This window comes from Mobula hypostoma, chromosome 1 (genome assembly GCF_963921235.1).
Source record: "Mobula hypostoma chromosome 1, sMobHyp1.1, whole genome shotgun sequence".
Lineage (NCBI taxonomy): Eukaryota > Metazoa > Chordata > Chondrichthyes > Myliobatiformes > Myliobatidae > Mobula > Mobula hypostoma.
In genome coordinates this window covers 45,608,123-45,623,618 of record NC_086097.1, presented here as the reverse complement: position 1 = coordinate 45,623,618, position 15,496 = coordinate 45,608,123, and the positions used below count along the sequence as shown (strand labels likewise).

The 15,496-nt window shown below is 38.9% G+C and overlaps 1 protein-coding gene across 4 annotated transcripts in view; it reads right to left on the bottom strand.

Moving 5' to 3' along the window:
- The window catches only part of tecpr2 (tectonin beta-propeller repeat containing 2), a 129,043-nt gene that overhangs the window by 46,709 nt on the left and 66,838 nt on the right, over positions 1-15,496 (bottom strand). For 3 of the 4 annotated variants that reach the window (XM_063047506.1, XM_063047510.1, XM_063047517.1), the window contains 6 exons: positions 12,069-13,075; positions 11,627-11,810; positions 11,161-11,334; positions 5,996-6,176; positions 1,617-1,758; positions 176-416 (listed from right to left, as the gene is read on the bottom strand). In XM_063047506.1, coding sequence (XP_062903576.1) covers positions 176-416; positions 1,617-1,758; positions 5,996-6,176; positions 11,161-11,334; positions 11,627-11,810; positions 12,069-13,075 — 1,929 coding nt within the window. The remainder of the gene's footprint in view (positions 1-175; positions 417-1,616; positions 1,759-5,995; positions 6,177-11,160; positions 11,335-11,626; positions 11,811-12,068; positions 13,076-15,496) is intronic. The other variant, XM_063047521.1, reaches the window with a different exon arrangement.

The window sequence follows — 15,496 nt, the reverse complement described above, 5'->3', positions numbered from 1 at the left end:
GTTACAAATTGTGCATTGGATGAGATTTCAATAATAGCACAATGTACACGATAGACTAGAAGTGTATCTCCTAAAATGATGCTGGATTTTATTTTCTTAACACTTGCTCAAATTTTATTACCTATAATGCCAAACTAGATTTTAACAAAACTTGTATTTAAAAATATTGGCTAACCTAATAGATTTCCTTTTGCTACATGGAATTCGTTTTTCCCCGATATAATCCACACACCACAGTTGTTAACACTGATGAGACTTGGTTGAGATGGAGACTGTTGTGACCATAAGACACCCCGCAGTTTGTCAGCTACTTTCTCTACCGGTGCCTGGGCAACTGTGGCCACAGTCTGTGTTGCATGAATTATTGTCTGGAAGATATTGCACTGATCGAAGACCACATAATCTGTAATGCTCACCTATAATATAAGAAATGTTTAAAAAATTATACTTTTGAAAATAAAGCTTTTATATTTAGGTTCTTTATTCATCAAAGAAGCACTTCCCCTGTTACTTTCCACAAGTTAGGCTTCAATTCTGCATTTTTGATAATGTGGGCAAAAACAAAAATCTGAAGTTTCCATGGGATAGTAATTCAGTTTGGAATGGAAATCTAAAGGACATAATTCTCAGACTATTTATCACTGCTTTTGATAAGCATCAAATTCCACACATTACTTTATTCATCATGTTTTAAAGGGAGAATTACTAAAAAGACTATGGTGTACACTTTTTCTTTTGTTTACTCACCCCACTGCAACTTGCTAGATATATTGAATCAGATTTTCTTGGAGACTTGCATTAATATTGATTAGCATTTACATCATCAGTACTAGCAAGCAACACAAAGATTAATTACAGAGTAAGTGATGACATTATCAATTATGACACTCCATAGTTTGCAAAGCAGTTGTGTCGCTTCACCATACCGTGTTAATTTACATAGTTCAATTTGACCAAAGTCAAAGATAATTATTATTTTGCTGCAATATTTCATTTCCTTGCACCGCTCCCACCTAAATTTTAAATAGCTGCATAATATCTGAGTTTTTGATGTTACAGCTTTCATTAGCATAAACGGATAATCTCCAAACTTCACAATTCTTTAGGTGCCTCAATTGAAAGTACCCCATCAAGAGATCCCTGGTGCGAGGATGACTTTGGAGCAATGCTAATGGTCAGATGTACATTAAAACAGATTAGTTAAGCAATGATTTGCCACACTACCAATTTATCTCCACACTCAGTGGAGCAAATCCTTTCAGAAGTGGACACTTAATGGCAGGACTGTGTGCTCTAGAGACCTAAATTTATAGTGTGAATCACTGCTAAAAGAAGTCCTGCAGCTATGGTGGAGCATTTATAAAAAATGCCAAGATAACTTACTGAATGTAGTTGTAGTGTTAAAAAGGGTTCTTCACACTCCTGTTTATTACACATATGCTGTAGATAAGTTGGGAATATTTAAGTTATTTTCTCTCAGTTTTATGCTATGTATCGTTAATAAAAAGTCAAGAGGACACAATATTCATAAATTCAATCTTAACTTTGATTGTCTATAATCAACTTTCTGATACCTTATTCAGAAAACATTTAAATGTACAAGATGAAGTTCCTACCTGCCACCAGTGATCATCTTCACCTTGAGGTTTCTTTGAAGATATGCCAGTACGGAACCAGAGATTACCATTTGTATCTAAAGCCCAGACTGTCTGCTGGTCTCCAAATGCTAAACAAACCAATTCCAGCATTTGTCTTTCACTATATAAAAGGAGCAAAATATATATTTTTAAAATTAAATAGATTTTTAAAAAAAAATTTGTATTTTTATCATAGAACCTTAGAATTATGCAAATTTCCAATCAGTATCTCTGAAAGTAAATATTATAATAACTGTGCAAAAATGTCAACAGACATATGGGTAGGACGTACAATATTGGGAGGACAATTTAAATACAAACTCCTCTAAGTTTCCTGTACAATCCATTGGATGCGGTTAATTAGTTCTCTCCAACATACATCCAGGTTATCAATTTAACCTAGATGAACTTGTTCTTGCATTGAATAAACATTTTTCACTCTTCTCCTCTACCTCAAAATTGCAACTTTGGGCACTTGCAGGAGCCCAAGCTATGGCCGACATTGTGAAACACATGTGGAACAGTATTTTAGACCCGGTTCATTGAAGGTTGCATTGGTGCTGTATCATTTGGATCTCAAATGATACATTACTTTTGATGCCAGTTTCTTCCCTGCTCTCATTTTCATATAGTTTGTCTCTAACTCTTTTCATTGCTGTGTCAGGGAATAGATTAAGAAAAAACATCCTTTGCAAACTTGTAGACTCCTACAGCTATGTTGACTACCTCTTCTCCCATACTGTCTTCTGAAAGGATTAAATTCCATTCCTACCATTCTTTACTCTCTTTCTTATTTACATCAATGACAAGACATTCCACATGTGAGGCTCTTGAGATATCTTAGCTTTTCCTTAACCACAGTTCATCCTCTATAATGGTTGACAAATCTTCCCACAACTTGCTGGTCTGTTTTTCAATCCTCACTGATTATTCCCTTCACATGGGACTTCCCCATGCAGCTGCAAGAGATGTTCCTTTACCTCACCCTTTTCATCTGGGGACCCAAATAGTCCTTTCAGGTGAGGCAGTGATTCACTCGCACTTCTTCAAATCTAGTGTCCTGCCTTCAGTGCTCATGATATGCTCTCCTCTACACCGGTGAAACAAAACGTAAATTGGACGACCCCCTCAGAGCAACTTTGTTCAGCCCACAGGAGCAATCATGTGGTTCTAGTTGTTCAACACTTTAATTCTCCATCACTCTCTGACATCTGTCTGCATCTCTGATGCCTCCTGAACTGCTCCAAGGCAGCTTGGAAAAAATAGCACATTACGTTCTGACAGGGAAAACTAAAGGGTCAGAAGACTGAATTTAACAAATTCAGGAACGCATCTTTTCTGGCCCGCTCTATTGCAAGGTTATCCACTTGGATTAACTTAGTTTTTATCTCTCCATCGACACCAACCTAAGACATTGGGCACTTCCAAATTTATCCTCTTGGTTTTATTTTTTTGAACTTGTGTTGATCTGCATTTCATAATGCTTTGTTCTCTTTTTCACTACTTCACCCCATTTATCTCTCAGCCAAAGACTTCATAAATAATGCATCACCACTAAAACTCCAACTTCACCTGATCACAAATCACAGGTTTAATATCTCTGGCATAAATTACGAAATTTGTTATTTTATAGCTGCAGTTCATCGCAATACATTACAAATTGAAGTCAATCAAGTAAAATATATATTTTTGAGGCATTGCCTTTTGGAGGAGTCGTCAGTACCATGGAGGCTGGTGCCCACGATGGAGCTAGCTGAGTTTACAACCTTCTGCAGTTTTTTCCGATTCTATGCAGTCAACCCTCCGTATCAGATGCTAATACAACCAGTTAGAATGCTGGGAGTTATTCTAGCCTTGACCAACCTCTCAAAGCATTTCATCAGATTATGTGTGAGAGCCACCTCGCAATAGTCACTGAGGCAGCTCACCCTGCTCTTCTTGGGCACTGGTATGATTGTTGCCCTTTTGAAGCACATGGGAACCTCCAACCTCAGCAATGAGAGACTGAAGATGTCCTTGAACATTCTCACATGTTGGATAGCACAGAATTTTCAGAGCCGTACCAAGTACACCATCAGGCCTGACATCTTGCAAGGGTCCACCCTCTTGAAAGATGTTCTGATGTTGGCCTCCAAGACAGAGATCACAGGATCACCAGATGCTGCAGGATTTGCGCAGATGTAGCTTTATTCTCCCTTTCAAAGCATGCATAAAAGGCATTGAGCTCATCTGGTAGTGAAACATCACAGCCATTCATGACGTTAGGTTTCGCCTTGTAGGAAGCGATGGTCTGTAAACCCTGCCAGAGCTGACGTGCATCTATCCATCTCTAACCTTAATTGGAATTATTTTCTCGCCCTCAAAATTGCCTTTTGTAGATCGTATCTGGATTTTTTTTTTTTAATAGTTCTGGACCAGCGGTCTTGAATGCCACAGATCTAGCCCTCAGTAGAATGAATCTCCAGGTTCATCCATGACTTTTGGTTTCGGTATGTCTGGTATGTTCTTGAAGATACACACTTATCCACATAGGTATTGATGAAGTTGAAGACAACTGGAACATATTCATTCAGACTCAAAGATGAATCCCTGAATGTTGTCCAGTCTACCAAGTCAAAACAGTCCTGTTGGCGCTTTTCCACCTCCTTTGACCATACCTTCTTGGTCTTCACCACCGATGCTGTGGTCTTTAAATCTCTGCCTATACGCTGGCAGTAGAAGTACAGCCAGGTGATCAGACTTTTGAAAGTGTGAGTGCAGGATGGCACAATAAGCGCTTTTGATGGTGGTACAGCAGTGGTCAAGCATATTGGCTCTTCTGGTTCCACAGGTGATATGTTGGTGGTAGTCGTTCAGAGACTTCTTCAAACTGGCCTGGTTGAAATCTCCCGCAATGATAGAGAAGGTATCAGGGTGTGAATTTTCATGCCTGCTGATTACATTGCTTAGCTCCTCCAGTGCCTGCTGACCATGGCCTGAGGTGGAATGTACACCACTACCAGAAAGATGGCGGCAAACCCCCTCAGCAGATAAAATGGATGAAATTTGACTGCTAGGGTTAGGAGAGCAGACATAAGACCGAACCACCATGTTTATGCACCATGAAGAGTTAATCAAAAAGCATACTCCACTTTCTCTGTTTTTAAAAGATTGAGCTATACTGCCTTTGCAGAGAATGGTGAAGCTATCACGCTGCAGTGCTGCATCCAAAACTGCCAGTGTGAGCCATGTTTCCTTAAAGCAGAGTACTCAGCGGACCCTAGTGTTCCTCTGATACAGCAAACTTCCTTCGAGGTCTTCAGTTTTATATTCCAGAGACTGTATATTTGCCAGCAGGATAGTTGGGATTGAAAGTCCAACTTTCTGCTTTCAGACATACCGCAGCATCCTCACTTACCTTCTTAAAGGCGAAATACACTCGCAACATGAGTCATGATAACATTATATATTATAATTTATAGTATTCATATTTATGCTGTAACATAGCTTTTATTATTACATATTTCAAAGCAATGCGGTTGCAAAACAACAAATTTCATGATGTATACCAGTAAAACTAAACCAAACTGATTCTGATTCAGAACAGGCTTTTCTGGCCCAAAGAGATGCACCATCCAGCAACCCCACCTATTTAACTCTAGCCTAATCACAGAATAATTTACAGTGACCAATTAACCCACTAACCGGTGCTTCTTTGGACTGTGGCAGGAAACCAGAGCACCCAGAAGAAACCCATGTGCTCACAAGGAGAACGTACAAACTTCTTACATTCAGTGCCGGAACTGAATGCCGAACTCCAACTCCAGGAGCTGTTATTATTATTTTCTATGAAAGTTTGTTATTCTGAAGTGTTAAATAAAATAAACCTCTTGTCATGATTTATATTTTTTACTGTGAATTATTTTTCAAGTCAATGACTCATGTAGGCCAGCGTCGTCATAATTGTCAGTGTAACAGAAAGCATATAGGGGTTTTGATCTCATTGGACTGCTGTTAAAAGATATCCCTGTTCACAAAAAAATTAACTATGTGAGTGGAATGCAAAGGTGAAATATTTATCTGAATGACAATAAACAAAATGTACCAAAAAAATTTGAGGAATAAAGTCATAGACAGCTAGATTCAAGATAAATACTTTTAAGACAAGCAAACATGGCGCTGTTACCTAACTTTTGCTAGTTTTTTTCCAAAAGTGTCTTCAACAACAGATTGCTTAGCCTTCAATATTCTTTATTTATTATTAATGGGAAAATATACTGGTACATTAGCCAAATCATGAAAGTAATCTAGAATGGATGTAAACAATTTTCAAACAGCATCTAAAGAGGCACATTGCAACAAAAGACAATTCTTCCTACCTTACAATATCAGACACCCACTGCTCTCCTTCTGGACAAAAACTACTGATGCCTTTTCTGAAGAGAATTGTCCGCTGCTCCGTCAGAGCCCACACCACATTATTCTTGGAAATAATTTGCACTAAAGGACAAAGGCAATCCACCTTCACTGCTCTGGCACATGGACGATCCGCACTAAGGCCTTAAGATAAAGAACCACAAAGAACAGCTAAACTAAGTACAACATTAGACATACCACGATAGGAAATTGTACAAGCTTCAATGCAATTGATTACATTTAAACTTCAATTTTTGCTAAATATATGTAAATTAAAAAAGCCAAGCTCAAAACAATTAAATAAACAAAGTAAAAACAGCAAGATAAAAGGTAGAGAGGCAAGAGAGAGAAGCAAGAATCATGTACACTTTCAAAACACTAAATGTCACTAAAGCATGTCACAGGTAATTTTTTTCCTGAAGTATGGTAATTATGTTGACAAACACAAAACTATAGTATTGTAAATAATATGCCTCCCTCAATGTTGAGAAAAATTGCACACACGGCCTCATACTATTTAAAATACACTAAAGATTTAGTACCAAAACAAATCAATAGCAAAAGCAGTAACACTGAGTCAAAGAGGATGACAGTGGTTTCAGTCATTAAAATCCAGGATAGGGACAAAAGGGAGGTTGTTAGATTCAAAGAGAAGGTAGGTATGATGTCAGAAGTTTTGCTCAATTCACTGTACCCACACCAAGATTTTTTTTTAAACCTACTACACACACACACACACACACACACACAAAATGGCATCCAACCCACACTTTAAGAAAATCAGTAATCTTCAAGATATTAAAAGCAAGAGCAGTGTAAGATATTGGCTTATGTTGCATGGGAAAAAATGTGAAAGAACAAGGAGTTGTGTGGTTTAACAATAACTTTTCCATTATTTTCTATGACTTGTGCAGAGGAAAAAAAATGCCTGATTTCTTGCACACAATAACCATATCTGACACTGAAGTCACTCTAGACTTATGATTTCACAGGCCACGAGAACCTTGAGAAAATCAGGGCTCCACCCTGGAAGGGCGTTACAACAGTAGGTACAGTAAAAAATTCTCCTAGACTGTCATTTGTAAAGAATGTCTTAATATTTGGAAGCCTTTGTGTAGAAAGGGATAATTGGTAAGGTATCTGAAACTGAAGGAGCAAGGCAGAGTAAATAAAAACACGCTGAAGGGGTACACAAGATGCATTCATAACCTACATGCAATCTACCATCTATTTTCTCAGCATCCTTCTGCATGGGTGTCCAATACTTCATAACATTCTTGTGACCAGTAAAGACATGCTGATGTATCATTATATTCCATGTTCTGTACTCTATACTGTATCCGTATTCTAGATCTTTGCAGCTTTTCTTAAAATGTTACAGTATAAATTTATTGTTATAGGCATAGACAGGATATAAATGCCATGAAAATTATCTTTTTGAAGCAGCAGTACAGTGCATTACAAATATGACATGAGTTAACATAAAATAGCTCAATATAAATTATACAATACTTACACAACAAATGTAACTACATTAGTGTAAGGAGGGAGGGAGCAAGAGAGCGAGTGCACGTGAGAAAAATATATAGTTTGAGGAACTGTTGGCATTTTTCATGTCTGTTCAAAAACCTGATGGCAATGAGGAAGAAGCTGTTGTTGAACTGGAAATGTGAGCTTCTGTACCTCCTGCCCAGTCACCTCTTGCTGATGTCCACAGTAGTGGGCAGAGTTGCATCCATGATGGAAATGGCCAAGTCCACCACTCTTTGTAACCTCTAGTGTTCTTGTACATTGGAGTTTCCATGTCAGGCTGCTATGCAAGCAGTTGATATAAGCTGTTGCTACCGTGACCCAGTGCAGAAGTGTGTGAATGGTGGTGGACAGGGTGCCATCAAGCAGGCTTGCATATCCTGTATAATGTCGAACTTCTGGAGTGCTGAGGCTGCACTCATCCAGACAAGTGGAAAGTATCCTATCACACTCCTGACTTGAGCCTTGAACAAGGTGGATAGGCTTTTGGGAGTTAGGAGGCAAGTTACTTACTGCAGAATTTCTAGCCTTTCACCTGCTCTTGTAGCTATATTGTGTATGTGGTTACTCCAGTTCAGTTTCCGGTCAATAGTAACCTGCAAGATACTGACACTGAAGAACTGGGTAAAGGCAATGTCACTGAATGTCAGGGGGTTGTTCCATAATTTTCTTCTTGCTGGATATCGTCATTGTCAGCACCTGGTACCCAACAGCTCAAGTTTAGTTATTCTCCATTTCTTGCTGCATTTGGATCTAGCCTGTTTCATTACCTCAGGGGTCATGAATGGGTAAGATTATTGAACATACATTTCCAGTTCTGACCTTACAATTGAAGGAGGTCATTGATGAAGCAGCTGATGCTGTTTGAGCCTTGGAAGTTACCCTGAACTTTTGCGGAGATGTCTTGTTTTCTACTTGGCACATAAAATACTGCTTTAACATGAATAACAGCTTTAAAAGTAGCACCAAATTTCATCCTAGTAAAGGGCAAGCTGATGGTATGATCAACATGTTCCCTTCATAGAGTTTTAAATAGTAACAAGATCACACACACTGCTTTAACCTTATATTTATAAAGAGGAAGGTTTGGCTGCTTAGCTTAGCAGCCAATTAAACCCAGAGAAAACACTGCAAACTACAGAAAACATGGAGCAGAATGGGTTTGAAATCTTTAGCATGAAACTTAAGAAAATGTAGCATCAGATTGTGGGGTTGAGGAGGAACTGGGAGATACCTAGTAAATCAAAACTTGTAATTGTATGCTGATTGGAAATACCCCTATTTACAGTGTGAATTGAATTGACTTTATTTCTTACATCCTTCACATACATGAGCAAAAATCTTTATGTTACATCTCCATCTAAATGTGCAATGTGCAATCATAGTAGTTTATAATAACTTAGAATAAATAGAACAGTCAATGTAATACAGAGTACACTCAAGTTAGCATGAGTTCATCAGTCTGATGGGCTGGTGGAAGAAGCTGTCCCGGAGCCTGTTGGTCCTGGCTTTTATGCTGCGGTACTGCTTCCCAGATGGTAGCAGCTGGAATAGATTGTGGTTGGGATGGCTTGGGTCCCCAATGATCCTACGGGCCCTTTTTACACACCTGTCCTTGTAAATGTCCTGAATCATGGGAAGTTCACATCTACAGATGCGCTGGGCTGTCCACATCACTATGTGCAGAGTCCTGCGATTAAGGAAGGTACAATTCCCATACCAGGCAGTGAATCAGCCAGTCAGGATGCTCTTAATTGTGCCCCTGTAGAAAGTTTTTAGGATCTGGGGGCCCATACCAAACTTCCTCAACTGTCTGAGGTGAAAGAGGCTCTGTTGTGCCTTTTTCACCACACAGCTGGTGTGTACAGACTACGTGAGGTCCTCGGTGATGTAGATGCCGAGGAACCTGAAGCTGTTTACCCTCTCAACCCAGATCCATTAATGTCAATAGCGGTTGGCCCATCTCCATTCCTCCTGTAATCCACAACAAGCTCCTTTGTTTTTGTGATGTTGAGGGAGAGGTTAGGGGGAATGGAGGCAAAATTTTTAAAAATGATGGTCAGAACTTTTTTTTTAAGAAAACAATACATTCATTGGCTACAATGACAATGGCAGGAGCAATCAGCTTGTGAGGACAATGGGGCATGCTGGAGGGATATCGCAGTGAGGTTGCAGGGCAGAAGAAAGTGACCAGGAGACATTTGATGCTCTTATAAAGTGACCTTTCTTTGACTTCTGCCAACATGGTTAACCTGAACTTCACTCCAGGAGACAAACCCCGCTGCTAAAATTACCCAGCAAACTACCAAAAGTTGCAACAAATTTGAATTATTCAATTGATGACATAATTCATTAATACAACTGCTTTCTCAAAACGTGAATTAACATTATTTCTTTACCGCTACAAACTGGACTATACCAGATTTAAGAAAGACATGCTGTATCACTCCGTGGAGAGCATCCTGATGGGCTGCATCACTGTCTGGTATGGGGAGGAGTCTTCTGTAAGGATCATAAGAAGCTACAGAAAGTTGTAAAAATAGTCAGCTCCATCTTGCTTTCTAGCCTCTGTAGTATCCAAGACATCGTCAAGGAGCAGTGTCCATTACTAAGGACTCCATCAACCAGGACTTGCCCTTTTCTCATTGTTACTATCAAGGAGGAGGTACAGAAGCCTAAAGGCACACACTCAGTGATTCAGGAAGTTTCTTCCCCTCTGCCATCTGATTTCTAAATGGACCTTGAACCCATGAACTCTACCTCACTTTCTAAAATTTTTTTTTTGCACTATTTAACTTAAATATACATATATACTTGCTGTAATTGATTTACTTTTTTTTTCCATATTATCATTTGTACTGCTGCTGCTAAGTTAATAAATTTCATGGCATATGCTGGTGATAATAAACCTGATTCTGATTCTGAAACCTCAGACAGCTGCTATGTTAAAACCATTTTATTCCAAAATCTAAATCTCTAAATTTAGAGCTTCTGAAAATTCAAACTTCTGATTTACAGTACTTTAAATATTCTAGGATTACTGTTACATTAAAATGTCAAGTTCCTTAAAGAACACAGACTGCAAAAGAAGCTTTTAAAATTTCAATGAAATAGTGCTTGCAAGAACGTTTGAAGCAACCAATGAGCTTCAAATTAAGTATGGATGCAGTTTTATAGTAATTTGAAATCATTTCAGTTCTCATTGTAAAAGGAACTACATATTCTAAATATTACATATGCTGGCTTTCTAAAGTATGATACAGCACATTTAACCATTGAAAGAACTCTCCAAATAACCTCTTCTGTCTGCTTATACAACAACACCTGACAAGTTTCCATTTATTTTACCAGCATTAACTTTTCAACTTTCCTATTTTGCTGTAGCGACAACACCTCAAAAGTACTGTGTTAGACTATGGAATTATGATGAAATATACAAATGCAAGTCTGCTTTTCTCTAAAAATGTGCCAAACATTTGATAATATACGCACTACGCAATTCATCAATTGTGCAATTATATTATTTGTCAGAAAAAAAATTATACACACTTTTTTGCTTATTTTCACGCTATGGTTTAAAATATTATTTCTGAACTACCTGTTTGCAAATATAGCTCTCCATTGGTTTGAATGATCCATGCACTGTCGTCACTTAAAGCAACATAAGCAGCACAAGGTAAGGCCTCATACCAATGTCTCTTTCCCTTCATTGTCACTTTACCACAGGCAAATGCTTTGCAAGATTTTTGTTCAATTTTCCATAGTAACACACCTGCACATAGGAAAGTTCAAATAGTTCAAAGACTGGAAAATCAAAGCAGGAATACATTTCAATTCATCAAATTAAAACTGGCCTTGCAAGTGAAACAAAAAAAAACAGTATGCACAAAAATCATTGCATAATTAAACTCTCCTTCACATTCTGTAAGCACATCAGTATATTCTAACACAAATATAAAATTGTATGGAAAAATCTGTGCAAATAGCTTTGAATTTATTGAAAAATCTATTCTAGAAATTCAGAATTTAAGAGTTCAGTAATGAAAATGCAAAACTTCACTAACCTGAAGGCGATACTGCCACCTGCTGGACACCATCTTCAAACTTTTGCCACCGCAGACCAGTACCAATAAAGGGGCTACAGTATAGACCACCCTTGCAATCCAAACACCAGACATGCTTTTCAGAGACTACTAAGCTAGAGATACTATAGCCAGGGCCTGGGTACCCCATCCAGCTCTCAGCAAACTGTCAACAAAAAGGTTAAAATAAACATGTCAACGAATGTTTGTATTACAAGACCCCTTTCCTAAAAGCTATTTTACCAAGTGTCAAAATGTTAATGTCAAATTTTACAATTATCATATTTACATGATAGACAAAATAACTGTTATACACGTTACTGTTATCAAAATGATAAAAGATAGATGCTTAGAAAAACCAAAAATGCACATTAAAAATTTAAAAATTAGACTCAATAGCTGTTAACTTAAAATTATACATCACCTGATCAGATTTTAAAAGTTCCATTTCATCTGCAGAATCTTGGGATACTGCACCTAATGATTCGCCAGCATCATGACTGTGAAAGAGTTCAGCCACACTGGTTTCGGATAATGAATGAGGAACTCCATGACCATAAATATCATCCTCATCGCTGGATGATGAACACGGTTCTTGGGGATTCTGTCTTTCAGAGCTGCCATTGTCAGTAGAACCTACAGCCTCCAATACTTGTGTATTTTCAACTGGGTCTAACAATTGTGGCTCTTTATATAAAACATAAAGCTGGGAAAATTCTTTAGTTTCTTGTTTGTTCGGATCTTTATCTGGAGACAGAATTCTCATTAGTAACGCATGTCGCTCATCCAAATATGTTTCTGAGCTTTCACTTAAAGATTCTTGCAAATGAAGACTACCAGTCAACGCTGTATTTTCTGGATCTTGAGATTTTAGTTCCAAGGGTTCACTGTTGTGGGTTTCATCAATCATTGTTCCACCCAAATCTGCTTGCAGATTCATTACTGGCTCAGAACAATTCAACAATGAAGCCTTGTCAGTGGGCTCATCATTTTGATCACAGTAACTGTCTAAGTTTTCTAACTCCACAGAAGATACAGGAACTGAACATTCTGCAAAACTTGGATGATCTGAAGAATACAGATTTTCATTTGTTTCTCTCAAAGATTCTGTCAAACAGTCTAAAGGGAGAGGATCTTCTTGTGATGTTGGTATCAATTCAGGAAGCTGAGTTGAGCTGAAAAGATTGTGACTGTCCACATTCTGCAAAACATTATTTGAGTCCGTACTAATCTGGCTCTCCTGTTCAGGGGAATCTGTCATCAAGTGATCCAGACTGCTGCTCAACAAGCTCAGTTGATCTGACAAATCACAAGTTGTGGCTACAGAACTATCAATGGCAAAGTCACTCAACGGTGCTGGCTCTGAAGTTTGAGAGCTATTGGAATAGTCAATTTCATGTTTTACCAGGCTGCCATCCGATGTCAAACTTGCTGCATGTAAAGAAAAAAATATAATCATTGTTTCTGCAAATCAGAAAACTAGATCTAAGGATAACTTATCATCATACTTAATGTCAACAAATTTGTATTTTTCCCTATACAGAGCTACAGAATAATACAGCATGGAAAAAGGCCCTTTGGACCATGTGGCCCAAGATGCCTATCAAAGCTAGTTCCGATTGTGCCCTATCTCTCTAAATCTTTCCCATCTTGTATCAAAAGTCTTTTGTACAGACATGCATATTTCTTTGACACAGCTGGCCAATATGACCTCAGGGCAATCTCATACCCTGCCAAATTTATCCTGTAAGTGTTTCCCCAATATTTCTGGGAACTTACCCAAGATTTCATTATTAATGCACTTTGGCGGCAATTCACAGTGATCAATTAACCTACCAATCAATACATCTTTGGGATGTGGAGGTGAACTAGAACACATGATCACAGGGAGAAAATGCAAACTCCACAAAGACAGCACATAGAGATAGGGATTAAACAGTCACTGAAGCTGTGACGAATCAGCTCCACTATGGCATGGGCAAACATTAATAGTTTTGCTACTTTAGTTGTTATTAAAATTTTCAGTTGAATCAGTACTGTTGAGTTTCCCACAGCACAGGATATTCTTTGCCTAGTGTATCAAGGCTGCCATCACTGCAGTGCTACAGAAAACTCAATGCTGTAACTTCACGCTTCCCCAAAACTAGTTAAACTGCTAGACAATAATTCTATCTTTGCATGAATAATTCAGTGATATGTCACAGGGTATTTTGAAGGTGCATTATCAAACAAAATTTGACATTGCCATACAAGGTGGTGACAAATTCGCAACAAAAAAGCTTAGATTTTAAGAAGACTCTTGAAGAAAGAAGGGGAGGCAAGGTATAGGGAGGTGAGGTATAGAGAGGAAATTTTAGAGTTGAAGGTTTGGCTATGGTGAAATGATTGACAAGGGACAACCATGGGAAGAGTGCAGGTATCCTGGAGGCCTGAGTTACAGCTGGTTAGGTACGGGTGCAAGCCAGGACATCAAAGGATTTGAGAAACAGGAATGTACTTTTTACATTCAAGGTGCTTCATCAGTGGTCCCCAACCACCGGGCCACAAAGCATGTGCTACCGGGCCGCGAGGAAATGATATGATTTGGCGATATGAAACAATATGAGTCAGCTGCACCTTTCCTCATTCCGTCACGCCCACTGTTGAACTTTAACGCACGCGAGGTCATCAGTGACCCAAGATGCACAAAGGAATGGGTCCGTGACCCATTTGTGAATGTCCCCGGTGAATCATCCATGTCAGCGCAGGAAAAAAGAACAAATCCTCGAGCTTGCAAATGACGGTGGGCTGAAAAGTATGTTTGACATAACATCTCTGCCGGCATTCTGGATCAAAGTCAAGGCTGAATATCCTGAGAAAGCCACGAAAGCACTGAAAACGTTGCTTCCATTTCCAACATCATATCGCTGTGAAGCGGTGTTTTCTACAATGAATGCAACGAAAACTAAATTGCGGAATAGACTGAACATAAGGAACCCCCCTTCAAGTATCGCTGTCTCCCACCAACCCTCGATGGGACCATCTTGTTGCAGGAAAACAAGCCCAGGGCTCCCACTGATTCAGTGATATTGGTGTGTTGCAATGATTTTATATGTTCATATGAGGAAAATATGCGGTGTGTTTAATATCCAAACATTACTTAATGTTATGATGCTATTGACTTATAAGTGATTTATAATTCAATGGTCCCCAACCCCTGGGCTGCGAAGAATGCAGGGGTGCAGCAGTAGCCATAACGCACCCAGCACATCTTTAAGAAAAAAGCCTAAATAAACAAGCTAATTAATTAGGTGCCACCCAGATGAAATGTCGGCTCAGATCAGAGGCGATTGCCGACTGTGTCGCTCTGATCTGGGCCGACATTTACATGCCGGGCGGCACCTAATCAATTAGCTTGTTTATTTCGGCTTTTTTCTTAAAGATGTGCTGGGTGTGTTCTGGCCACTGCTGTACCGCTGCATTCTTCGTGGCCCGGAGGTTTGGGACCACTGTTATAATTGACTTAGCACTACATTCATGCGAGGAAAATATGCAGTGTGTGTTTAACGTTAAATTCGTTAGATAAACACTTTTAGAAACGAAGTGGGTGTATTAGCCGCTTATAAGTGACTTATAGTTGACTGATCACCTATATTCCGGTCGTGATTAACACCACCCCCCACCCCCAGTCGGCCGGTCCGCAAGAATATTGTCAATATTAAACCGGTCCGCGGTGCAAAAAAGGTTGGGGACCCCTGTGCTACATGATCAGAGTTCAATGTGAGCCCATGAACACAGGGTAAATGAGCAACAAGTTTGGATATTGTTGAAGCAAGAAGAGTTCTGAACAAGCTTAGAGGACACAGTCACAAA